Below are 25,809 nucleotides of genomic sequence, written 5' to 3' on the forward strand. Positions count from 1 at the left end.
TCGCGCATTTAGGGAGGAATCTCGACCTTAGTGCCTGTTGTGAAGCGGAGTTAGTTCAGAGTGAGTCTGTGTGTGCCTACCCGTCGCACTGTGCATAAGTATTTCGTAGTGGGCCACTGTGCTTCTGTAAGTTCTTCGAGCGTGTTGTGGGTTTCTATCGGCTACTAATTGGTTGTTAGCCGTACAGGTAGGTAACCGTAGAGCATGCTTGTGTGCCCCTGTAATGCTTCGTTCGATTTTCCATTTTGGGCTAGTTTTTGATTGTTGATTAATTGATTGTAGGCTTTAACGCGCCGACGCAACGCAGGCGATGAGGCGCGCCGTAGTGGAGGGCTCCGAATTAAATTTGATCACCTGGGGATCTTTAACGTGCGCCGAAATCTCGTACACACGGGCGTTTTTGCTTTTCGCTTCCATCAGAAAAGCGGCCGCCGCGGCCGGGAATCGAGCCCGCGACCTCGTGCTCAGCAGCGCAACGCCTTAGACACTGAGCCACTGCGGCGGGTCTTCGGCTACTTGTAATTGGAGGTACGGAGTAGTGTGTACTTAAGGCTGACGACGAAAGCCTGCAGTAATCTTATAAGGGTTACCTCCTCCAAACTGTTGGCGATCCTTGAAATGGGTCTCATCGTTTAATGGGCACTCTGTTCTAGCGACGTGATGACTTCTCCAGTGTTCCCGTTCGCGAAGTGATAGGCGGGTATTTATTCCGGTCAGGCGGAAGTGACGTCAAAGCCGGCCACCCGCTCTGGTGGAATCATTGGCGAAAACTAAGCGTGCTGCTGTGCTACCAAAAGGTGCTCCCTTGACACCGTCTTGTGGCGTCATCTGGTGAACCTTCCACGAGTTGGATTTTAAAGCCATATAGTCTTTCTCGGCTACTTAAACGCGCAAATTTCGGTATGTGTCGGTCTGTCTGCGTCTGTCCCTCCATCCAGATGCCAGGCCATAAGCTCACAGAATTCTTTATTCAGACGTTTACGTTAAAGCATTTCTAAACTGCTAAACCTGGTGGGAATGTTCATACTTGTCAACGTCGCTGAGAAAAAAGAAAATGTTACGGATGTTCGATTCACGGCATCAATACATTGGAGATATTTGCATTGCTCTTTGAATTAAAAATACATGGCTGTTTGGTTTTTGCGGTAGCAAATAAAAATTCGCCTTGAAAAAATGTTTCTACTTCGAAATGCGAAAAACTATCGCGGCGCCCTCTCGTGTCAGTGTTACAAGTTCAAAAGCAACAAAATAACATAAATCTACACGCCACAACATGCCCATAGCTTGTATGCAGCTCTAAACATGGGAATAACGTCATGCAGTAAACGTATACATACATCTATGTACAAACCACACAGAAATGTCAATGAAATGTACAAATATTCACCTATGTACAGTACAATGTACAACTCCGATGTGTGTTGCCACACTCATTTAGGGGAACGTACGTGCATTTATTAATTTTCGTTTATCGGCGCTGCTTGAGAGAAATCTTTTATGAAATGCGTTGTTCAGACCTTGTAAATTGTCCCACGGACAAACCCGTGGGATCTTTCAATGGGTACCATTTCTAGTTTGATTTTTCAATTTCAATTATTCTTATTTAACGCATCTCAACCGGGAAAACATTGTGGCAAAACCATCTGGGCTCTTAGCAAAGCTGCTAGTAGTGGGTCCATGAAATACGTAAACACACAAACACCGACTCAGCTTGTAGGACATAAACTACCACATGATTCACTTAATACATGCGTACCCCAAAAGGCGAAAAACAATTTGGTTCACACCAAATCTTCGTGATTTATGGCAGTTACCAAGAAGACATTGAAAGAGACAGGCTGAAATATTTGTGTTTGTATTACACTGTGGTCTTTCGTGGTTTATGAACCCTTCGGCGCCCAAACTTTATTATTTTGCTTAAGCGTGTGAGAAGTTTTTCATAATCTAAAAGGACTTTCGACATCACCAATATGAAGTCGGAAAAAATTTTGGTTCATTAGGGCGGACAGACACTAGGACACACTAGGCACTGGGAAGCACTGGGCACTGGCTGCCCACATATCACCTGTACAGGAGCGCTACCTTGATCGCCATGATTTACGGTTCAAGTGAGGAGTATAACGTAAGTTTTGTAATATTGGTATAGTTTGTAATAAGAACGAAATAGCACAATTTCGGTTACCTGTCACTAGTCCATTGAGCCACCTGGGCTCTATGCAAGTTGAAACGCGTAAACAATATTTTTTTAGCGCATGCCATTAGAGAAGAACCAACACATCTACGAAGACTTCAGACAAATTCCTTCCCACATGCCACACAATTGCCACCCCACATTATACAGCTTCGAATGCCAGTTCTGCAGCGGAGCGCCCAACACCCTATACCACATGGTGTGGGAGTGTAAGGGCGTCAAGGAACTACCGGAGGTCCTGGCGCCATCACCGGAGCAGTGGGAGGCCGCGCTGACCAGCGCGGTCCTGGAGAACCATCGTGGTCTGGTGTACCGGGCTATTCATGCTGCGGCAGGCCACGGCATCCCGGACTAGGGACGCCAACCAAAGGGCACGATCACCTCAAGACCAACGGAGGGGATCATTCTCCGCTCCTTTACCATTTGCGGCAAATAAACATTTATACTACTACTACAACTACAACATAAAAATACGTGCTGCCCTCTCGTCTTTAATTTTGAAGGCCCCGGATCCCTTGTCTGCCGACAGTTGGTGTTACATGTAAAAAAAAAACCAGAAAGTGAGAGCGAAAAAAAAAAAACTGTTTGAATTGTTGCTCCTGAGCAACACTGGGCATCAAAGGGTAAACCTTGTGGTTTATTAATAACTTTTTATATTCCAGTGTTGGAGTAACCAGCTCCTCTTTTAGCACGAAAGTGTTTTATTCCGGGATACACGAGCATTTGAGTGACGTCATATCCGTCACGGAAGTGACACCAGTACAGCGAAGCAAGCGGCCTGTAAAGGGTGCACCCCTGCACGCAAGGTCTTCTTGCGGGGAAGCAACCTTTAGTACTAATAAGTAAGATGACATGTCATCACCCCGCTTCAAAGGGGAAATCAACAGGAATCATCTTCATCATCATCAGTACATTATACCTGCGGTTGATCGTTTTCGGGTTTTATATTTTAACACGAAAGTGTTTTATGCCGCAATACCCCAAGATTTCACTGACGTCACATCCATCACATGAAATGACGCCAGTACACCTTTGCCAAAGCGACCCGCCAGCAGGACGTCGCTCGCCAAGCACACCCACAAGACAGCCGCCGATCCGCAATTCATGTTCACCTGCGGATTTCGCTGCGTATTTCACTTTCGTGTTTTACTGCTTCCTATGACAGAGGAATCAGCCACAGTTGTTTTTTGTAGGAGCTAACATATATTGAATAAGTCGGATTTTCTATCTCTCGCTAAGTTAGAGGGAAAATTAGAGGCTTCCGTCAACCTCGGTGGGGCAGACATCAGTAGCGGCGCTCCACTTTTGGTGTCGGAGGGGAGCTGGCTCGAAACAACCCTAAGGGCCTGCCCTTCTTGACTGCCTTCCGGTGCTCTTCATAGACCTGTAAGCGGAAATGTTTAGGGTTAACTTCTCTTTCGAAGCAATAAGAAAACGTATCGAAAGCAATGAAGGGTGATGGCCGTATTCGTATACGCTTTGAAAAGCACGTGCACGCATACAGATTCTATGTAGGTGTGCATTCCAAGCAGTCTCGTGCAATTCGTTCTCAAATGAACTACGAGAGCCTCATCAAGGCTTCAAAGACCGCGACAGCGGGTCAGACGGGACGAGAAGAGGACAGACACTTGCGCTTAGTCCTCTTGAACTTAGACATGGGCTACTAGGTCTAATGAAACTAAGTCGAAGACTTACACTTAAATTTCGTTGCAATCAGACAAACACAAAACGCAGGTGTTTAATTCTCCTCTCGTCCCGTCGTACGAGCTGTGCTTTCTAGCTGTAAAAAAAGCGACAGCGCGTCGGTACGAGAAGTAGACAAGCACTTGCTTAGTCTTCTGAACTTAGACTTAGACTACTAAGTCTAAGTTTGCTTAGACTTACACTTAAACATCGTTGCAGTCAGACAAACACGAAGCGTAAGTGTTTGCCTACTTCTCTTCTAGTCTCGTGGTACGCGTTGTAGCTTTATAGCTGTAAAGAAAGCGACAGCGCGTAAGACGGGACGAGGAGTAGACAAACACTTCCGCTTAGTGCACTTGAACTAGGACTCTGCTTAGACTTGTGCTCTACTAAGTTTAACGCGACTACGTCGAAGTCTACTATAATAGACCTAGTTGCGCTTAGGCAAACGCAAATTTATGTGCCAAGTACCAACCGTCCCAAATTTCAGCTCTTCAAAGGCAATTTTTGTTTGTACAGTGAGTCGGGTATCGGGTTCAAGGAAGTGCGTTATTATTACGTGGCCAAGAAACATTAGTCTTTTAAAGGAGCCATGAAGAGAAAATACAACTTCGTTTAATTTAAAAGAACTAGGATTCAGTATCTCACTCAGCTCCATTACAGCCACAAAAGACGTTTTTTTAACGAAAAAAAAGCAAGAAGTATTTAAAAACTTTCAAATTTTGCGCCACAGTGACGTGTTATGAGCAAGAATGACGTCACATGGGCCAACAATAAAACATAATTTTTAGTGCGTTAACTGCACGTTAGCATTAAAGTGTGGCGGTCAAATGCAACTAGAGGCCCCATTACAGACGTCCAGTCATGTGTCGTCGCGACAGGTCAGTTAGGCGGCCGCCAATCTCAGAAACAAGGTTTCGTGACGTCATAGAAAAGTTGCGGGAAATTGGCTAGGGGGTCGCGACTGCTCCACACGTTTTCTTTAATATCTCCGTTATTTGTTTGAAGATTGCGATGATATTGGTATCATTGTTATCGGGACTAATCAGTCTTTCTAATAAACCCAACTTGTATTTTGTCTTCATGGCTCCTTTAATTTAGGGACACGATTACGTCAGGAAATGCAGGCAGGTAATACCAGAAACCACCTCACTTATAATTGTTGTTGTTGTTGTAGTCCTTTATTAATAAAGGGAGGGTTATGCAGCCAAAATAAGGGTTTGAGAAGAAGGGAAAGGGAGGAATAGCTCAGTTGAAGAAATGATGAGTCCATGAAAAAAAAATCGTGGTTTATTCCTCTGTCGTAGTAGTCTGTAACACACGAAAGTGAAATGTGCAGCGAAATCTGCAGCTGAGCATCTGTTGCGGGTCGGCGGCTGTTTTGTGGGTGTGCTTGGCGAGCGACGCCCTGCTGGCGGGTCGCTTCGGCAAAGGTGTACTGGCGTCATTTCTGTGACGGGTATGACGTGAGTGAAATCTTGGTGTATCCCGGCATAAAACACTTTCGTGCCAACCCGAAAACGAACAACCCGAAGTATAACGTTTGGTTCTAAATGTTGCTTCCCCGCAAGAAGACCCTTTACAGGCCGCTTGCTTCATTTTAATGGCGTCGTTTCCGTGGCGGAAATGACGTCAATGAAATGTTTGCGTTTCCCGGAATAAAATACTTTCGTGTTAATAAAATGCGTGTTTTCTGCAAACGTACGACGTCGAAATACGGTAGCTAGAACCACTATACAGGTTACGCTTCAGAGTAGCGACGCTAATGCACGCGGCTAAGTTTTATTTGCACAGCCTGTTTTATTTTACACTTACATAATTGCACACTATTATTTGCGTTTTTGTGGCAATTTGTTTAAATTTGCGGTCACGAAAACGTTTCAATCCGAGCCAACGATGAAACAAGGCGAGCGGATGATCTAATGGCGGTCCATGACGACACAGACGGCCTTGATGTGAGCCGCATAGACGCTAGCGCCAGATTCCTTTCTAGTGTATATTGTAAAAAAAACTCTATGACGAACGTAAAGCCAGGTGGCTGGGGTGGCTTGCCTCTTTCGAGAGCATGTTGCCGAGCAGTTTGGACGCGCGTTGTGCCACCACTTCTATGCGTTGACGGGCAGTGTAAAATTGGGTGTAAAGCGAGGGCATGGGCCGAGTAGGCGGCAAAAGCAGATGGAAGGTGAACTATTCAGAGGAAATGCCCGAACTGCTGAACAACGAGAGGAGTGACAGGCAGCCAGTGCCGCCGCTAAGCGAACAAAGATGACCACTCACGAAAACCACTCTCGTCATATCATGCGGACGCGATAGCGGCGTGCGAGAAACTCCTTAGTTGCAAGCTTCTGAAGCCGGAACGTATCGACGCGTCAAGCCGGTGATGAAGTTTGCGACGCGAAAGAATACGATGATAACGTGTTATTATCAAAGGGACGCTGAAGTGAATTTGTCAAGCTCCTGTTTTTGCGTGCATTGCGTATACTGGTTAAAATAAGAACACATTTCATCGTTTATCGGGTCGATAAGGCGATATTTATTTTATAAAGCTTGAAAGAACAAAAACTACCATGCGCGGTCTCCGGCGGCCGCGCCAACTAAAGCCCTGGCGCCCATGCGAGGTGCTACTGTGATTGGGAGATCTCGTGAATGCGTGCGCGGATTGCATTTCGTATCAAAAATGAGCCGGATCCTGTTATGGCACGGATCAGCATCACCACCACCACCACCACCACCACCACCACCACCACCACCACCACCACCACCACCACCACCACCACCACCACCATCATCATCATCATCATCATCATCATCATCATCATCATCATCATCATCATATTTCAGCCAACTGCAGGGCAAACGCCTCTCCCATGGATCTCCAATTACCCCGGGCCTGTGCTAACTGCGACCAATTTATCCCCGCTAACTTCTCGATCTCATCTGCCTATCTAACTTTCTGGCGCCCCCCGGTGCCACGCTTGCCTTCTCTGTTACCCTTAATGACCATGAGCGGTGCAGCGGTGGCGTAGAGGTAGACCATCCGCCTCGCGTGCAGAAGGACCGTGGTTCGAATCCCGGTGCAGCACAATTCCCACCGGATTAAAAAAATCCGCGTGTTGATGGAATTGCGGAATGACGCTTGCGGTGCGGCCTGATCCCGGCGGTCAATGCCGGTAACGCACTCCCTTACCAGGACAGGATAGGCCACCCTGGTGCAATGGCCACAACCTCCCATGAATACGCCAATGGCACGGATCAATAGGAGCCAAATCCATACAAAGTTTCGATCTTTTCGTAAATTCTGTTGGGGTGGATTTGACTCATTTCGAAAAAAAAAAAAACGCCTCATATACTCCACAAAATCAGTTGGCTGTCTCTTTAATATCTCGACTGTTTGTTCGAAGTTTTCGACAAAATTAGTGTCGTTGTTATCGGGACGAAGCAGTCTTTTAGGGGCGAAGTCCCTTAAGGGCTCGGGCTGTTGGCGTCTCATGTCGTCGTCGTAAGCGTGGTAGCATGTAGTCACGGTACTAAAACACCGGGGCACTCGTTAACGCCTCGTGCTAGAACGTAACGCCTACTAAAAAAACACAGGGACACTCGTTCATGCCTCGCGCTGGAACGCTTCGTAACGCGCACTAAAAAAAAACACCGGGACACTCATTTTCCAACGCCTCGCGGTGGAACGCTTCGTGTTTAGAAGACACGAGCCTTTTACAGCAAAGCTGTATATCTGTACCCTCCAATGGTTTCATCTCCGTTGGCAAAAACGCCAAGGCACCGAGAATACACTTGTGCACTGCTTGCTTCGCCCCTCCCCATATTTGACGTGTAGGGGAGATGGCCCGGGATTTTTAGGGGCGAAGCGCCTTAGGACCTCGCTGTGTCCGGGGCTTGGCGTCCGTGTACACAGTGATGCGCATGCGCAAGGAGCATTGCATTGGATTGGAATGGATTGGATTGAAATAGATTGGATTCGGATTGGATTGAAATGGATTGGATTGGTTTGGATTAAATTGACTTGTATCGGATTGGATTGGATTGGAATTGTATATACTGTACACACGCGTTGTCACTCATATACATGCGCGAGTGGGCAATGGCACGGGTGATTTGCGGTGAGAACGATCCCCAGTGCTTCGCCCACTCGTCACGATTCACTTTGTGGAGATGCGCGAATTTTTTTGATGAACCGACATTTCGTTTCGTTTTGTCTTCGTGGCCTCCGTAAGGGCTCACCTGTTCGGCGACCTTCTGGTGGAAGGCAAAGAGGGCCTTCCAGGCCTTGACAGCCGCGGGGGTCATACGGGAGCGGAGCTTGTCCTGCATCACCTCGATGAGCAGATCGGCCAGGTTGGCGTAGTGCTCGGGACCCATGGGTCGGTTCAGGTGGGCGCGAAGGTTCTTGCGGATGATCTCGATCTGGGGTTGAATAGAGAAAAGCAACAATACGCATAATTTCCCCCTTGGCAGAAATTGAGCAGGACATTTACTATGCTCCCCCTCATAAAATTTTTTACCAACATTGAATTCAATGTTTCTTGACAAAAGTCGACAAAAGCTACCAAAATTGAGTAGACTGTCTACTTACTGTCTGTAGACCTCCTAGCAACAGCCTACCAACTTTTTGTCAACCATTGGCCACCGTGTTTGAATTGAAACGTTTCTGTAAACTTTCTACAGAAAGTTTTCTGTAGACTTTATACTCAATCGCTGTTGCTAACCGAAGCATTTTTGACAGGATATACAAAATGTGACGCAGTGGGAAAATCCGAGCATTCGTAGACCGTGCAGTAAATACACCTTAATTGAAATTATTTCTCTCTAAAAGATCGTGTAGTGGCAGCAAAAATAAAAAAAAAGAAAGGGAAACAGCAACAGGTTAGGCTAAACGGCTTCTTCAAGGGATAAACGTTCACATCTTTATGCATACATTTACACACTCACTTTCTGAAATGCAACATAACAACACAACCCCACCTCAGAAGCGTACAACAGCAGAAGAAACACAAACGCAACGAAGCACGACATGGTCATCGCACATTTCGCAGCAGTGCATTTCATGTATATATGGCCGCCACCCGCGGGATGCCGATGCCGCGGTGAGGCGTGCCTCTTATTGCATTTTTACAAAATTGCGCGTTATTATTTCCAAAATACAATACTGGGAAACGCTGGGACGTAAACGATTGCACATATCTTCTTGTTTACTTTATAGTTGCAAGCTGTAACCAAACAAAACGGAAAACTGGAATGGGTTGCAAGAAAGCCTGGCGCCGGCACGCGCGCCGCGTGTTCGCTGCCTCCGGTGATTGACGCGTTTCTCCCGGAGGTACGCAAAGAGGGAGGGGCGCCGGTGGCGGCCGGTGGCGGTTGGTAGAGAGCGGCCAAAGCATCTGCGCCGGCCGGATTAGGTTAGCATAGCGGGCGATTATCGATTATCGTCGTTGTTAGAGGCGCGTCCAGCAGTCTGTCGCGAAATATTTACGCAAATAATTCGTTCCTTTCAACCATGTAGCACTTAGCTTGCGTAAATCAAAACACAGTGACGAGCGGTTGCGAGTGGTTGATGCCGCTGGCTGGCGCTTGTTCGGAACCGCTGAAAAGCCATGTTTATCAGCGTGAAGAGTGAAAGCAAGCAAGTCATGAAGGACCAACCCGTGCGGCTGAGGGACGAACTGGTTGTTCCGCGGGAGAAACTGTGCGGCTCGAGGTACGAACAGTGAATTCGAAAACAACGCAAAAAGACGGGACAAGGCTTGTCCCCTCTTTTTGCGCTGTTTTCGAATTCAGTAGTATGCACCAACTAGCCCAAACCACCGCTTTAACGAACAGGAGAAGTTGCTCCCTTTTGCTACTTTTTTGTTTCTTGGAGTGCACAAGTGTGAAGATACATGAAGAGACAGGGGGGGAGAGAAAGATTCGTGTGTGTGCGCGCGCGTGTGGGCGTGTGTTTGTTTGTTCAAAACCTGATTTAAACGAAGTAACGTAATTTGGTTAAAGTCAAGTAAATAGTTTGTCCCCAAATATTGTGAACCTGTCCAGGTATTTAGAAAAAACCAACAAGAATTAATTCTAATCGGACTCCGGGACGAAGGAATCAGATGTTTGCGTTCAATTCAACTTGCGACAAAGCGTCTCAAAACACTTTCAGTGGTCATGCTACAGAAGCCCGTCAATAGACAAATGTCAACATAAATTAGACAGACTTTCTATATACCACCGTCAACAGACAAATGTCAACGTAAATTAAGTAGACTTTGTATATACAACAGTCAACAGACGAGTGTCAACATATATTCAACAGACATTTTACAGACAACTGTCAATAGAATGTAAGAGTATGTAGGATAGCAATAAAGTTAGTAGGATGTCAACAGAACGTCTACAGAATGTAAAGAAGCATTTTTGTAAGGGCCAGTACAAACTCAGTGCCACTTATACCCGCGCCACACGTACTATTATGAGCAATATGAACGGGAACACAGGAGCGGGTAGAAAACACCCTCAGACCCAGCTATGAGTGAAACAGAGTGGAAAGGGAGACGCTGTTTTAACAACTGTTCCCATTCCCACCATGCGTCTTATCGGCTTTTGGACGATGCTATATTAACGGCGAAACGACGAAAGCTGCTGCTTATGCCAGCGTGGTGGGAGTGCCAACATTTAGTGGAAGAGCGCGCTCCTTTCCCCCTTTGTTTTTCACAGCGCCATCCGCGTATCGCTCCGAGTCTGTTTCGAGGCTGTTTGCCACGCGTTCCTGTGTTCTCTTCCATATTGCGCGTAATAGTACATGAAAAATGACATTAAGTGCTTAATGCCTTAGGTTTTAATGCTATTAATTCGCTGCCTCACGCAAAAGTGTAATGCCATTCGTAATGTCATTTCAACACGACAGTGTTTTAATCCCGGATACACAAAGATTTCGCTGACGTCATATCCGTCACGGAAGTGACGCCAATACAACGGATCAAGTGGCCTGTGAAGGGTGCACCCCTGCACGTAGGGTCTGCTTGCGGGGAAGCAACCTTTCGTACTAAAGAGTACGTTATACCAGAGTCCTTCAAAAGCTTTGAAGGACTCTGGTTATACTTAGGGTTGTTCGTTTTCGGGTTTTATATTTTAACACGAAAGTGTTTTATGCCGCTGTACACTAATATTTCACTGACGTCATATCTGTCGCGGAAATGACGCCAGTACGCCTTCGCAGAAGTGACCCGGCAGCAGGACGTCGCTCGCCAAGCACACCCACGGGACACCCGCCTACCCGCAAATCATGCTCAGCTGTAGATTTCGCTGCACATTTCACTTTAGTGTTTTACCTATTCCTATGACAGAGAAATCAAACACAGTTTTTTTTTTTGTTTAAAGAGTTCCGCACAACTCATTCACCGTCATGAACGCGCCTTAAATCTGCCTACTCCCGAACGTGACCAGCACCAATTGAAATTAACGAAACTCTCAACACGAGAGTGTTGACCCGGAAACGTAGTTGAACTTCGAAATAGGGCAATTTTTTGTGCACTCTTGGTGGCGAAGTTCTGAAGAAGACGAAGTTCATGAAAACAGCGGAAAAAGGCAAAACATCGTATCACTCGTCGTTTTGAATTTTTCAGATTTGACTACCCCTGGCAGGCGATGGCAGCAGCTGATGGCGCTTTTCGAAACAGCTAGTTCACACTATTTTTTAGAAAACACGTTTTCTCATAACGTTTCTTTCGCAAAAAAAAAAAAACATTTTTAACCCTTGTAATATGGTTTTCTCTACGTTAAAAACTTCAAAAATATGAGTGTATTTCTCTTTTTGGTCATTATCACCATCATGCCTAACACATTTATTGCCTTTGCGTTTTCGCGTGTGGCACGGCCCTCCCAAATAATGTCATTCGGTATCTTAAGGCCTTAAACATTTCATGTCATTTTTCGTGTACGTGTGGCGCGGGTATGATTTCGTAATGGCCACCGGCTGACTGGTTCCTCGGGCCTACTGGTTCCTCGGGCTCGTGAGACAGATGAGCGTTATATCATTCCACAAAAAGCGAGTTTAAAACACAAATGTTTAAGGAGAAAGCCTTATGCCCCTGCCACACGGCAAATTTAATGTCATTCCCATCGAATTTCGTTCATTAACAATGACATTTGTTTGCTTCCACACGAAAAAATGAAATGACATTCGGCCGAGATGACATTAGGGACCTAATGAGTTTGTGGAACCCATTCGACTGCGTTCTGCGAGCAAATGTATCATCTCGACACCAGAGACTCGGTGGGAATGCCCACCCAAACAGGTTTCTAAAGCTTCAGTAGCTTTATAATATATTTACAAGCGTATAGTATTTTAGTCATTCACTTATTTACTTGAAACAAGCCGAATAGAGGTGTAAAAAAATTTCACGCATCTCCACGAAGTGAATCATGACGAGTGGGCGAAGCACTGGGGATCGTTCTTACCGTAAATCACCCGTGAGAGTGCTTACTGCTGCTAAAACGATTTCCAATCCAATCCATTCCAATAAAATTCAATTTAATCCAATCCAATCCAATCCAATTCTTTTCAATCCAATCCAATTCAATCCAATGCTCCTCGCGCATGCGCAGCATGGCTCTCCAGGAGCACTCTCTCCCTATCCCTCTCTCTCTAACCTTTTGCGAACCTTTTATTTTGTTCTTGTTAACCTTTTGTGAACCTTTTGTCCACAGATGTTTCGATTTACACGGTGCTATGCCGTGAACACGGACACCACACAAGCCTCGGCCTTAAACACTTTTACTGCACTTTTGAATGCACGTAACGCACAGTTGTAGCGACTTATTGAACACGGTTCAACACTGCCGTCGCACCAGCATGGAGTATACAAACAAACATGGCCGCTGGCGCCCACCACAGCGGCTGGCCTGGTAGCGAGACTAGCAGTTTTCGTTTTAGGGGTGAAGCACCTTAAGCTCTCTTCGCTCAGTTTTCGCAAATATGGAAGCGCTTAATAAGTATTTTCTCTACGGGAGTTTTTGCCCATCGCAACTTCCAGATTATCTTTGAAGGCTATATAGGCAGGTTTAGTGTCCCTAAATAGAGCAGTTCTTGCTTAAGACGCCGAGCGCATACGTCAGGCTACGCAGGACCCAGCATTTGCCGCCAGAGAAACCGAGCGTAGTGTCAGTAGATAAGGTATTAGAGCACTGCCACTGAAGCACGCAAGTCAGCAACGGCGGCCAACTTTTCGTTCATCATTGTTGTGAGATTGCCGCATCTATATGTATACGCCCTGGCTGCTAACTTCGACCGGGTCGCTTCTTAACAACACTACCGAAGGTGCAACCGAACGGCACCTTTGGATACACTTCTGCCGCTGAAATGCTGTTGCACGCGTTATCTTTGCTTCGCATCCAGAACGAGGTCGGTCGCGCGCAGCGGCAGAGCAGGGGGGACAAGTTATAAACCTACCAGAGTTTACCGACTAAAACGCATAAGCAACAAAATGGCGGCGCCCATGAACCGTCGTAGTGTAAACAAGTATCACGTGATGCGAACTGACCAATGATCATGGCGGCGGCACGAAACAATAGGAGAAAACAGAGCGGATACTCTGTACTCTTATCTAGTGACACTGGCCCAGCGCGAGCGACAAGATTGCCGAGACGACGAGAAACATTTTATACCCTCTTCCATCACCATTTGTAGTGGTTTACAACAGTTTTGCTGTACATCCACTTTCGCAGGGCGGGACGGCGACCAATATTTTTGTAGCGTAAGCTACACTGGCCGAGGTTGAGCAGTTTCGCGTGTGCAGTGAAGGTCTGTTCTGCGCAAGCGCGAGGGTCATGAGATTGGATTCGATTGGCTTGGCTTGGATTGAATTTGGATTGGATTGGATTGGATTAAAGTGGATTGTGTTGGATTGTGTTGCGTCATAGCCGCGGCAGACGCACTGGCGCCGGCGCGTGCCCGGTGTGCGCCTGAATTGCGCAGTAGCCAAGTCTGACGCTGCACCGGAGCCGCTTGATAGCCCTTTCGCGTGGTTCGTGAAGAGCCGTGCTGAGCATGCGCGAGGAGTAGTTACTGGACAGCACTGGACTGGACTGGACTGGATTAGACTGAATTGGACTAGACTGGACTGGATTGGACTGGATTGCTGAACTTTAGCTCACGCTACGTATATCCTGGCATAGCAGAGCTAAGCCACTACTACTTTTTTTTCTGTACAGTTAAGCGTAACTGTAAACTCTTAACACCTCTGCGACGTAGATATATGCTCCAAGATAGATTTTAGTTTGCAGTGGTACCAGCTGCTATCAGGCAGCACACGGCCCGCATGACGGACACTTGGACCACGTCTTCACCCGGACATTCTCACCAGAATGTCGTTGTCGTCCAAGGTGTCCACCATCTCCGTGATGAGGTAGAAGACTCGGAGGGCGTGTGCCATGGCCCGCCTGTTCTGAGGAATCTGCTCGAGGGGCACGTCGCTGAAGCCCGGGAACATCTTCTGGTAGTCCGGGTAGCGGGCGAACATCGCCACGAACAGCATGATGGCGTTGTTTCGAGTCTGCGATAGCACGGCGACGTCATCAGTGGCACCGGCGTGGTTGTTCGAGTGGGACACTCGAGCGGCTCCTTTAAAAAATTTTATTACATTATCAGATTGAATTTTTTAAGGAATATACCCTGTATTAAGCTGTTTACAAAAATGTACAGACATTTGAAATGCTGAAGCATGTCTCGGGCGCAATTCTCTGTTTTAAAGCGAAGCTTTATGAGCCTCACTGGTGCCGTCCGTCGTTACGCCCAAAACGCAGTGCAGCAAAGCCATCTTACACAATGGGTTTTCACAAAGGCCCATCAAGCGCCGCAAGAAAAAAAGATCGGCCTCGTATCTACTCTTTTCGTTGCAAGAAGACGATAGTCAACTGGCGCCCCTGGCAAATAAATGCCTCACTTCTCTTTCCCGCTCACCTCTCATGCTGTTCCTCTCCCGTATCGTTCCTCCCAAGATAACACGCTAGAGGTTTGCTCAAGTCAATTTAAATTTATCGCGTTCCACTGCTCCCAGTCGGTGATGATTATTATTATTATTATTATTGGTTTCCCTTTTGTATCGGGGTGATGACATGTCATATTACCAAAAAGGCCTAATATACCTATGTTTTATACTCTTGGTTTAATACTAGCGCTTCTTAGGGCTGGTCTCGATGCCAGCTCTGCCGTACGACGGAGACGCGCGTAAATCGAGTCGCCCGACTACAACGTTTATAGAACCACGTTGCCTATACGCCTCGAGATTCGCGATCGCTGCGCCGCCTGCCGCCGCTTCTCCGCGGCGTTTGCGGGATCAGCGCTGCGTGGCTGATAGGTGGTCATGCAGTGTTTTGGTTCTCTTTCGCTTCTCTTTGCCTTTCCGCGCACTAAACAACTTGTTATGGTGACGTCTGTAAGCTAACTGCACGTTTAGGGCGCTTAAAAAAAACAGCTGCGTCTTGGCAGAGCGCTCGAACGCCAACAAGAGCTACCCGGGGAGGCGGTTCTGAGCGCTTCTTGGCCGCCCTTGCGGTCGTCGGCGACGGCAGCAGCATATCACCGCTGTCACCTTCGAACACGTCAGCACAAGTGAATTCTATTTATTGTCACCTCGTTTAGACCTGGCATTGGCACTGTAAGGGGTTGGTTCGTTTTGCAGCGCAGACAACAAATGCGGCTTTGCTTCGAATATGTACGTCGTAGAAAAATATGTTTCGGGGATGTGATAACCCAATCGCTGACAAAAACTTGTGCCTTTTATGGGAATATAAGCCACGCGAACATGTTAAGTACACTCAAAGGCTGTGAATTGTCAGATATGTGCCCACTCATGCCTTATAGTAAGAACCAAGGTATACGTTAATGAAACCACGGGAAAATGAATGGTCTGCAAGTCAGGAATAAATAGAATAGTCGTACGGGAATGAAAAAAAAAACTGAGTGCAGCTTCTGAAATGCTAAAGACGGTTGTTTGAGCAAGGTAGTATTCACCAGACCAACTAGATGCTAAATGCACTGATATTTCGCTAGACATGGGGTGGGGGGGGGGGGGGGGGGGTGAGGAGGAGGACGCTCAACTATCGTTGTTTATAAATGCGGAGCGAAATCAACGAATGAACGTTTTAGTAATCACACACACAAGCTGCGTGTTCACTTTTCGTTTGTTTTTCGCCTTCAACGAAAGGCTGATCACTCGGAGGACGCATTTTTTGAAGAATACAGGGTAGGCAGTTCACAAAAAATACGAGGTGTCGTTGAAAGAGTTGATTGATTGATTGCAGGGATTAACGCGCCGACGCAACGGAGACGATGAGGCACGCCGTAGTGGAGGGCTCCGGATTAATTTTGACCACCTGGAGATCCTTAACGTGCGCCGAAATCTCGTACACACGGGCTCGTTGGAAGAGTGTCGTATCTGATAAGGGTCTCTGATTTTGGTTTATGCTAGATTCTGCAGTCTCCCTGTGTCATACGACGATGTTTCGAAGAAGAGTTTGGTCGCGGACGCGGATTACTCTATAAGCCCATCTTTGCGCTTCTCGTGGAGGATAAATGTAACAGATGAATCTTTGCGAGCGCTCACCTCTGGACAAGACGACCCAGCATTAAATTTGTCGTCGTGTGCTGACTCCGGAGTGTAATTTTGCATAATCCATCGTACTTCTTTGGTACAATGTTTGCGAAATCTATGCCGCATTGGCTTGTTCAGGGTACTGATCAATATCTGATATGTGATAGTGGCAGGCGTAACTTGCGTGCTGTCAGGTATGAGTGCTCCGCTGGATTTTGTAGTGCACAAAATCGATTTACATCATAGTGTGTATGGCCGCAACATGACCATCGGAGGAATCACTGGTTACGGAGACACTGCCAACAAATTTCAGGGCAGCGGAATTGCAATCAGCTGCATGCAAATGCTCGCTTCGGGACGCCGGCCTCGGACACACGCCCGGCGCTCATATAGATCTTCCTAAGATCGCGTCATAAACGTTTATACTCTCGTGAACACACCAGGCTTGCAAACAGAGTGCCTGCTCCACGTTATTCGGTATTTCGAACGCGGACAAACGGTAAATCGCGGTCTTGAACGAGCCCCAAAAGCAACGGCGACAGGGGGGAGCGGGCCGGGGACTCCCGCGCCTGCTTTCGAAACGGGCCGCTAGGGGGATTTCAGTGGCGCCCCTACAGGCCGCGCTCGAGGCGTATACTCCACGAGCGTTCCAAGCGGAAAGCGAAAAAAATCCAGTGGAACCTTTAGTTGCTGATGCCGTTTGATTTTTTTTTTAATTCCGCGAGGTAGCGCGGGCAACAGTAGGCTGAAGTTTTTTCGAGTTGATGTAGTATTTTATTTGCTATCGCAAAAAGCAAGCAACCGTAAATTTTTAATAAAGGAAGGCTGCAAATAAATATCACCCATGTATTGATTTTCGCCGTTATATTTGCGTAATGTCTTGTTCTTGTTCAACAATGTTGATAAGTGTGAACATTAACTTCGGGCTTAGACGTTTAGATATGGCTGTGAGTACATAAGACTAATGCGCAGCATCTATTCTGCTTTGGCCGGCTGGCTGAATCGAGTCACAGACAGACAGACACGCAGGCAGACAGACATACGACAGACAGACCAAAATTTTCCCGTTCAAGTAGCCCACTGAAAGACTATCGCCTTTAAAAATCACGTGACTTTTTTCAAACTTCACCCAATGCGCCGGTGGTCACCGGAGCCTCGTCTGAAGCTTTCGTTTCTCCGTGATGGTGCACGACGTTGCCAAAACTTGAAACTGAAGATAATGACGGTGTCTGTTTCACATGTCACTTTCTGATGTCATATGGAATTTATGACGTCGCCTGCCTTTGCGATTTGACCTCGTTCACACGCATTTCGCGGGGCCGGAGCCTAGGGGGGCGCCGGCTGGATGTTGTTCCTCCCCGCCCACCCTATCGTGAAAAAGAACATCCGGGCACCATACTGAAGCCGTATCTCCAGCTACGCGTATTGCGGGCGCAGTGATTGCGAGGCACCATCCTAGTGAAACCTGCAAACATGACGTGGACAAAGACGGGCGGTTTGGTTCGAAGCCATGTAACGAAGTAGGAGCGATTTATAGGACTGTCCGGATAGTTGACTGGTGGTGGTGTCTATTATCACGGCAACCGTGAGAATAACCACCAGAAATTTCTCACGGCAGCCACATCTGACTGGCTGCATGAACGCGCCACCCGAAGATTCTCTGGAACAACTATTCCCTAAAATCTCGTGCCTGCATCTGCTCCTCTCTGGACCGCATATACGTGTCGTCAGAGCTTGTACCAGTATGCCATAATTATGATGTAGAACCGCAGTCATTCAGCGACCATTGTCTGGTTACGGTGTCGATGGCTTCTGAAAGAAAACAAAAGTCAAATTTTAATTGGGAGCTGTGGAAACTGAATGCCAAACTGCTTCAGGATGGTTTATTGTAGAGAGAGTGAGGGAATGTTGGATGCGGGACAATTATGACAACGGCAGAGAAATTTGTTAAGAAGCGTGGGAACGCTTTAAGCACAACGTCGAGATGATAGCCATCGAACGTTCTAGTCAGGTCTGCCGCGAAGAGAGAAAGGAGGAAAATGAGCTCCGAAACATCTTGGCCCAGCTTCCTAAGGAAGAAAATAAGATGCCCGGAAGCTTCACGTCGGACATTAGAAGTGTTAAAATCGAGAAAGAAGCCAAGGATGCCGAGAAGTACAAAGGAGCGGCAGTAAGGGCGAGAGGGGAAAAGTTATTGGCGGGGGAGCAGACCACTAAACGCGCACTGGCAGATGGGAAGAGTTACGCACGCAAGCAAGAAATAAGCCAAATAGTATATTGTGGTGCGATAAAGAAAGAACCAAAGGCTATCATGAATGCATTCACTAAACACTACATGGAACTTTTTTGGCAACAAAGAGCCACCGAAAGGTGGATTCGAGACAGAATTCTGAAAGTTTTTACCTCAACTGAACAAATGACAATACGGAAAGACTACAAGTACAAATCAGTCAGGCAGAGATCGAGCAAGCGATAGACGAACTAAACGACGGAAAACGACCTGGACCAGACGGATTGAACGCTCGTTTCTATAAAATATTCAAAACAGAAATTTAGGGGCTGCTGCAAGTAGTCTTTGAAGGCAGTTTACAGAGGGGCGTTCTGCCACCGTCTTTTTATCGAGCGCACACGGTCCTCATACCAAAGAGCAAAGAGCTAGAATAACTGATAAAGGTGACGGGGTATCGCCCCATAACATTATTGAACATCGATTATAAGGTGCTAATGAAAGTCTTGGCAAAACGAGTGCAGTCGATAGTTCAAGAGCTAGTAGGCCCATATCAAACGTGTGGCATAAAAGGAAGTATTTACACGAACATTCACACAGCCCGGAGAGTTCTCGAGTGTTGCAATGCTGATGACCGGAATGTGGCAATGTTACAAATCGATATGGAAAAAGCGTTTGACAAAGTCAACCACAACATTCTTTTTTTCGGTTTTCGAATACGGGAAATTGGGGTCAGTAATAACAGAGGGAATCAGAGTAGCGTATAAGCATTGCCCAACGAATCTCATAGCTAATAACCAGTTATCAGAACGAATACACGTTAAGTCGTCAGTCAGACAGGGTTGTCCCATTTACCCATTGTTGTTGGCGTTACCTAGAACCACTGTGTGCAAAAATTATTCAGGGCGTGCAAATACGTGGATTCCGACTAGGTGCATGTAAGGTGAAGGTTTTGTCGTACGTGGATGATGTGGCCGTATTTTGTGTCGATCGGGAGAGTGTGTGTAATGTGCTATCGGTCATGAAAGGATTTTGCAAAACCACAGGCAGTAATGTAAATTTGAATAAATGCATAGGGACATGGCATGGCGAATGGCAAAATTACGCCCGGCGTGTACGAAGAGGTCGAGTGGACAACTACGCCCACAAAGTATCTGGGAGTACCGCTGGATGGGTACGTGAGAACACGCTTTATTGGCAAGGGAGAGCACGAGAAATAAAGGCGCAAGCGGAAGTGTGGACCGGCTGGCATGCATCGATCTTCGCCCGAGCGACAATTTGTAACACGTTTCTGATAGCGCAGTTATGGTATGTCATGCAAGAGCTGTATTGTACAAGGGCTAACATTAAAAAGTTTCATAGGTTGCTTGCCATGTTCGTGTGGTAATCAAGCTCCGAACGAACGAAACGCAGCAACTTGTTTCCAGGTTAAAAGTGGGCGGGCTGGGGTTGTCGAACCTGTTTGTTAGACAATTGGTGTCGAGATTTTTGTATCTGCGCGGCGAGACAGACCCATTTCTTCGAACGTACATGCAGATCAGATTAAGTTCTGCCCTGCCAAATTTTGTTGTAACTACGAGAGATATGAAGAGATACGCAGTGAGTGGGTTTTTTCGCGAGGTGTTAATGTCCTCCAAGTTTTTAAGCGAGCGATTTTCAATTGAGTACTTGTCAAACTTTACGCGTAAACGGTTATCCTGTGATGTGGTAGAACTCCCGTGTTCCGAACCAGTGTATAGAATGAAATATCTTGGAGGTCATGGGCATGACGTGCTCAAACGCGTCAAGAAAATGATCATACACGCAGGAGGGAAAAATTATTTTTTAAATTGCACACTGAGACCTTACCAGTCCGAACGTGGCTTGACGAGAGGGGGTTGTTTTTGCCTTGGGGCAAACATTTTGGCCTTTGTAAAAAGCCAGAAAGCGTGGAACATGTTTTTGTCGATTGCTGGGAAGCCGTCTTCTTCTTGGACATCCTCCAGAGGACTCTAAAAAAGGACCTTCCTCTGAAACCGAAAGGCATACGTTTTCTTGAAATCGAATGTGATGAGGTCCCTTACGGTGTATTCTTCCTCCTCGGCCTCCGTGCTATATGGCGTAGCAGAATGGCTGTCAGAAACAGTGACGAGAATGCCAGGCCAGTGAATTCTTACTTTGCAGAAAATGTTAGCAAACTGAAGTAAGTGTACGCCAAACAAGGATATGATGATGAGGTTTTGTCACTTCTGAGTGCATTAGGCCTAATTACAGCCCACATGTTAACTGCCAACTAAATGTTCGGCAGCGTTGTTGTGCTAACCTAAAGTGTTTTTGTGGTGTGTGAGGCCAAACCAGGATCAGAAAGAAAATGTGAGAGTAAGGGTTGTGTACGACTGTTACTACGCGCAGTTGTGAAAACAAGGACAAGGACAAGGCCAAGTCGGAGTTACGGCTGGCCGCCTTACGCTTTGTATGTTTTGTACCAGGTTTCGTTGTTGGTACCTTTTTCTTGTACCGTGTGTGTTTATTTTTGAATGACCGGCAATAAAGAATAAAAAAAGATCCTGTGGCGCTGTGGTACAGTACGTGCTTTTTAACCCGAAGGCCCAGGTTCGAATCCCGCCTCAATCAAGTTTGTTTTTCAAAGCTTTCGGAATTCTTGAGGTTTTCGGTCATCGTGATTTTGCCTTTTTTTATTCTGGTTTTTACTATATCAAGAGACCGACGCACACGGCTTCTAGAATGGGTTGGATTAGGTTTAATATAGGTTGTGTTCTGTGTCGTTGGGCTGGGTTAGGTCAGGTTTGTTGCAAATGGGCTTGATTTGGGTAGGTTTATGATACGTGCGGTTAGGTTACGTTAGGTTCGGTGAGGTTAGGTAATGTTAGGTTACGTTGGGAGCTAACATCATTCAGCGAATTTTAGGCCTGCCACCTTTTAAGAAACTGCCGTGAGAATTTCCCTGAGGTAATTCTCACGGCTGCCGGGAGATAAGGCTCATCATTGATTAATTGATTGATTGATTGAATCCCAGAGGTAATTCTCACGGCTACCGGGAGATTAGACTCAGCATTGATTGATTGATTGATTGATTTATTGATTGATTGATTGATTAAATTTCCCGGAGGTAATTCTCAGGGCTGCCGGGGGATTAGACTCAGCATTGATTGATTGAATGGATTGATTGATTGATTGATTGATTGATTGATTGATTGATTGATCGATTGATTGAATGATTAATTTCCCGGAGGTAATTCTCACGGCTGCCGGGAGATTAGGCTCAGCATTGATTGATTGATTGATTGATTGGTCGATTGATTTGGTGATTCACTGAACACAGCGGGACTTAGACAAAGGTCACCGACCTCTCGGCGGAACAAGGCCCAGGTTTCGATGATGTTGTTCCTGTCGCGAAGTGATAGTGCCGTCGCAGGGTCCGGCTCGGTATCAGGGGAGCTGCACCCGAACAACCTCCGGAAAGGCGACGCCCCGCGGGAGTCTTGCTTCTCGGAGTCTTTGGGGCCCGGTGTGGCCATGGCACCAACACAGACCGATGACTGTTCTGTCCGTACAGCGGTTGAGGAAGATGGTGATGGTGATGATGATGATGCCGAATGGCGGCGACTATTTTTCTTATAGGTGATAGCACGAGCCAACTCCTGGGGGATTGGCATGTGATTGTCAGTGTAACTATAAACAAGACGGGAAAAACGCATTATGTCGCAAACGGCCCAAATGATGAAAGGTGGATGCAGTCCGGCAGGATATGGAGTGCAATTGATAAAGAACGTAAAGACAGCCCGAACAGCGACGTGGCTATACTTAAAAAGACCTCAGAGAGAAAGAGAGAATAAACGTTTATTCGAGCAAACAGTGGTCGTTTATGGTCACTCGGTGGGATGGGTTGGCCTCAGTCCAGGTAGCCTTGGGCCTTGGCCTGGCGCGTAGCCAGCATTTTTTTTTTTTTTTTTGAGGAGGGGGTAAGGTTGTTCTTAAGGACCCCTCCCCACCCCCGAAAGAAAAAAAAGCGCGGTAGTTCGCAAGCGCTTTTAAAGAAGACAAAATACATGTTTGATTCATTAAAACGAATAAATTGTCCCGTTAGCAATAGTACAGTTGAACCTCCTTATAACGAACACTGATATAGCGAATGATCAGCGATAGCGAACTACATACAGACTTTGGTTGGTCACGCTTTGTTTCAATAACACTTAGTCTTCTATGACGAAACTGAAACCGGGAGAGCCGCGCGATATTGATATAACGAAGAAATATTTCACCAGGAGGCTGAGAAGCTAATTGAAAAAAAAAAGAACGTAGCCTAAACAGCAGAACTATAGAGGGCCTTTTCTTCTTGGACACTGCGGAAAACTCCATCCTGCTCAGTGCTGTGAGTATCCACCAGACGAAGATCCCATCCTTCACCAAATAAATGAGGACGCAGACCTGTTTTGTCAATTGAACTCTGTTCTGTTGTAATTTCACGTACTCATGTTCCGGTTCATTGAGCTCGAAATTCAACAAGGAAAAAGGTAAAGGGTACCTTGTGTATGGTAGGTTCGAAGCTGCAGAAAATGCATTTTTGTGTTAAAGGAGTACTGACACCAATTTTCGGCGTTAATATTATTGCCCAGTTCGCTTCCTTTACTCAACAGAATACCCTGGCTGAAATATGAGCGGCCTGCGACGCGAAGAACATACTTCAATGGGATCTCATTTATCGCGCCGACGGAACAGCGCGCGGAGCGGCCCTCAGCAAATGTGCATCAGCGTGACATCACTCCGTGAGTGGAAAAAGAAGTGACGCGACAGCGCTCGTCAAAAACTCGTGACGTCACTTCACGCGCGCGGCGGCGCGGCTCCTCGAGCGGCGAGCGGGCGCCGGCGTATTCAAAAACGGGTGCACGAAGCCAGAGCGACAGGCACAACCGCTGCCCAGAAAGACACTGTTGGCAAAAATAAAGTTCCACACACGGGAAAGGAAGCGATAATATAACCAGAAGTCGCTATAGAAGTCGCCTTCAGGACTTTTATTGAAAGCGGTCATCAAATTTCCGCCGCAATGGTAGGCCTAGCATCTTCAGGCAGCTCAGCCGTTCAGCTTCGGCGGCGACGCGGTCGAAACAACGCCCCCACCGGCCTCCGCAGTGTTTTGACGTCCGCACAAAGCGGTGAGGTCATGCCGGGATTCTGTCACATGCGCCTTTCGGGATGAAAGCGCGAAAATTTGAAACAAACGATTTTCAGGCCGTTCAATGTTATTAGTCATCGCACGTTGAAGTATCCAAAGTGCTGTTTCGGCTTCGCCAGACCATTAAGCATCGATAAAAGCAATAAAAGTGGAACGTAAAATTTTTGTGTCAGTGCTCCTTTAAGAATTTTTGCGCGAACCAGATTATAGATTTGTTATAGCCGATTTTTACATCTCCTGTATGACGAATATCGGTTATAACGAACTAATTTGCTGCCCCATACTACTTCGTTATAACGAGCTTCGACTGTATCACTTTTATCGCGAACTTTGAAGGAATAATCGAGATAATAAATAAAACATGTGAAGCATTGGCGTGTCCCCAGTTACTTTCCGGCGTTTTTTCTTTGACGTCACGAGATCTTGTCGGTACGAGTGGCGCCCAACGACCTAAGGCACCGCCAAAAACATGATTGCGTGATTGTAGAGGGGCGTCTATTCCCATTTGACCCTATAATTTGAATTCTAACGTGCAGTTAGCACACTCATAACTACGTTTTAGTGCTGGCCTATACTACATCACTCCTGCTCAGATCACGACACTGCAGCGCGAAATTTGAAATTTTATATTTCTTGCATTTCGTCGGTTGAAAAACATCTTCTGTGGTTGAAATGGAGCTTAGTGGGCTACCACTGTCTTAAGTTATTTAAATTTGAACAAGGTTTCAATCAAGCAGTCAATCAATCAATCAATCAATCAATCAATCAATCAATCAATCAATCAATCAATCAATCAATCAATCAATCAATCAATCAATCAATCAATCAATCAATCAATCAATCAATCAATCAATCAATCAATCAATCAATCGAACAGCTTCATTTCCTTTGAAAAGGAGTCCGGGACTTAAAGCTCGAGCAGCGTGACGAGGTCCCTGACTGACGTTATTTCAAAGTGTGTAGTATGAGTACGACATAAATCGACGTAAACCTTAAAAATGAGATTTTTTTAAGTTGTTCTTGAACAAAATGCAGGCTATAAAAACCTTCTTGCATATAAGCATTCTAAGTCTGTACAGCAGATTTCAATTTAATGCCAGTCGAGCTCATTCTGTGCAGTCGACATCAAATCTACGCACTTACGTTAAGTGTAGTGCAGATGTTATTTTAAACAATGACAGGCTATAGGTTAGGCATACAAGAAATGTTACATCACTTGCAATCATTTCAGGAAATACCCACCCAAAACACGCTGACGTCATGCACAAGGACAGCGCTGTTAACGACGAAAATTATCCGAACATGGCAGGATCAGCCCTCACGCAGAGCGCAATAATTCCGCCATCAGTATTTGAAAGCCACGCCAGTTGAAATTTCCGCTTTGATTATTTTTTTTTTTCGCTTTTGTTTGCCGCTGGGCGATGCGGCACGCGGATGAGTGATGCGGCTACGCAAAGCGCCAACGTTAGGCCTGACGTCACGCTTCGAAGTCTAATGTCGTCACCCGGTGCCCGCAGATCGACTCGTACTATGATTTTGACGTTGCCTGGCACGTCCGTCGAAAAGCTCGGTTACCTAACGTTAAGCCTAAACATGGGTAGTTTGGTCTACGTGACGCTGACGTCTAACATCGTCAACGAGTACCCATTGGAAAAAAAATGAAGGAAGCACACACTAACGCGTGAGACTTGAAGATGGCGAAGCACTAAGCAACCATCACGACCATCACGATGCGGTTTCAGTCCACAATTGCAGCCGATTTGCTTCTTCGCTGCAGCAAGTGTTGCCACGATTACGGCGAACGCTAGAGTCCTCCTCGTTCCGAGCAAGTGTCGCCACGATTACGGCGAACGCTGGAGTTCTTGTTTTGGCCTATCTTGGCCAATCTCCCTAAGTGGGTATGCTTGTCTTGCCAAACGTGCGCAGGGGATGCTGGGCCGTCGTCGCGGAGAAC

At 46.5% G+C, this 25,809-nt stretch overlaps 1 protein-coding gene across 1 annotated transcript; it reads right to left on the reverse strand.

Annotated features, from left to right (window-relative positions):
- Positions 1–3,476: 3,476 nt before the first annotated feature.
- On the reverse strand, positions 3,477–22,200 carry LOC144143032 (globin-1-like). The gene is made up of 4 exons (XM_077674852.1): positions 22,030–22,200; positions 14,224–14,415; positions 8,111–8,293; positions 3,477–3,575 (listed from the first exon to the last, which is right to left on the reverse strand). Exons 1-4 carry the CDS (start codon positions 22,198–22,200, stop codon positions 3,477–3,479), a joined length of 645 nt encoding a protein of 214 aa, XP_077530978.1.
- Between the last annotated feature and the right edge of the window lie 3,609 nt (positions 22,201–25,809).

This window comes from Haemaphysalis longicornis, unplaced genomic scaffold (genome assembly GCF_048455015.1).
Source record: "Haemaphysalis longicornis isolate Haplotype H1 unplaced genomic scaffold, Haemaphysalis longicornis Haplotype H1 scaffold_6, whole genome shotgun sequence".
NCBI classification, from domain to species: Eukaryota; Metazoa; Arthropoda; class Arachnida; order Ixodida; family Ixodidae; genus Haemaphysalis; species Haemaphysalis longicornis.

What these genes read in the sequence shown, in the direction of transcription:
- LOC144143032 (XM_077674852.1), bottom strand. Translation starts at nt 22,200, where the DNA reads ATGGCCACACCGGGCCCCAAAGACTCCGAGAAGCAAGACTCCCGCGGG. An exon ending in TGGACGACAACGACATTCTG is followed by an intron (nt 8,294 to 14,223) that starts GTGAGAATGTCC and finishes ATTCAACCCCAG; the next exon opens with ATCGAGATCATCCGCAAGAA. An exon ending in ACCAGAAGGTCGCCGAACAG is followed by an intron (nt 3,576 to 8,110) that starts GTGAGCCCTTAC and finishes TTCCGCTTACAG; the next exon opens with GTCTATGAAGAGCACCGGAA.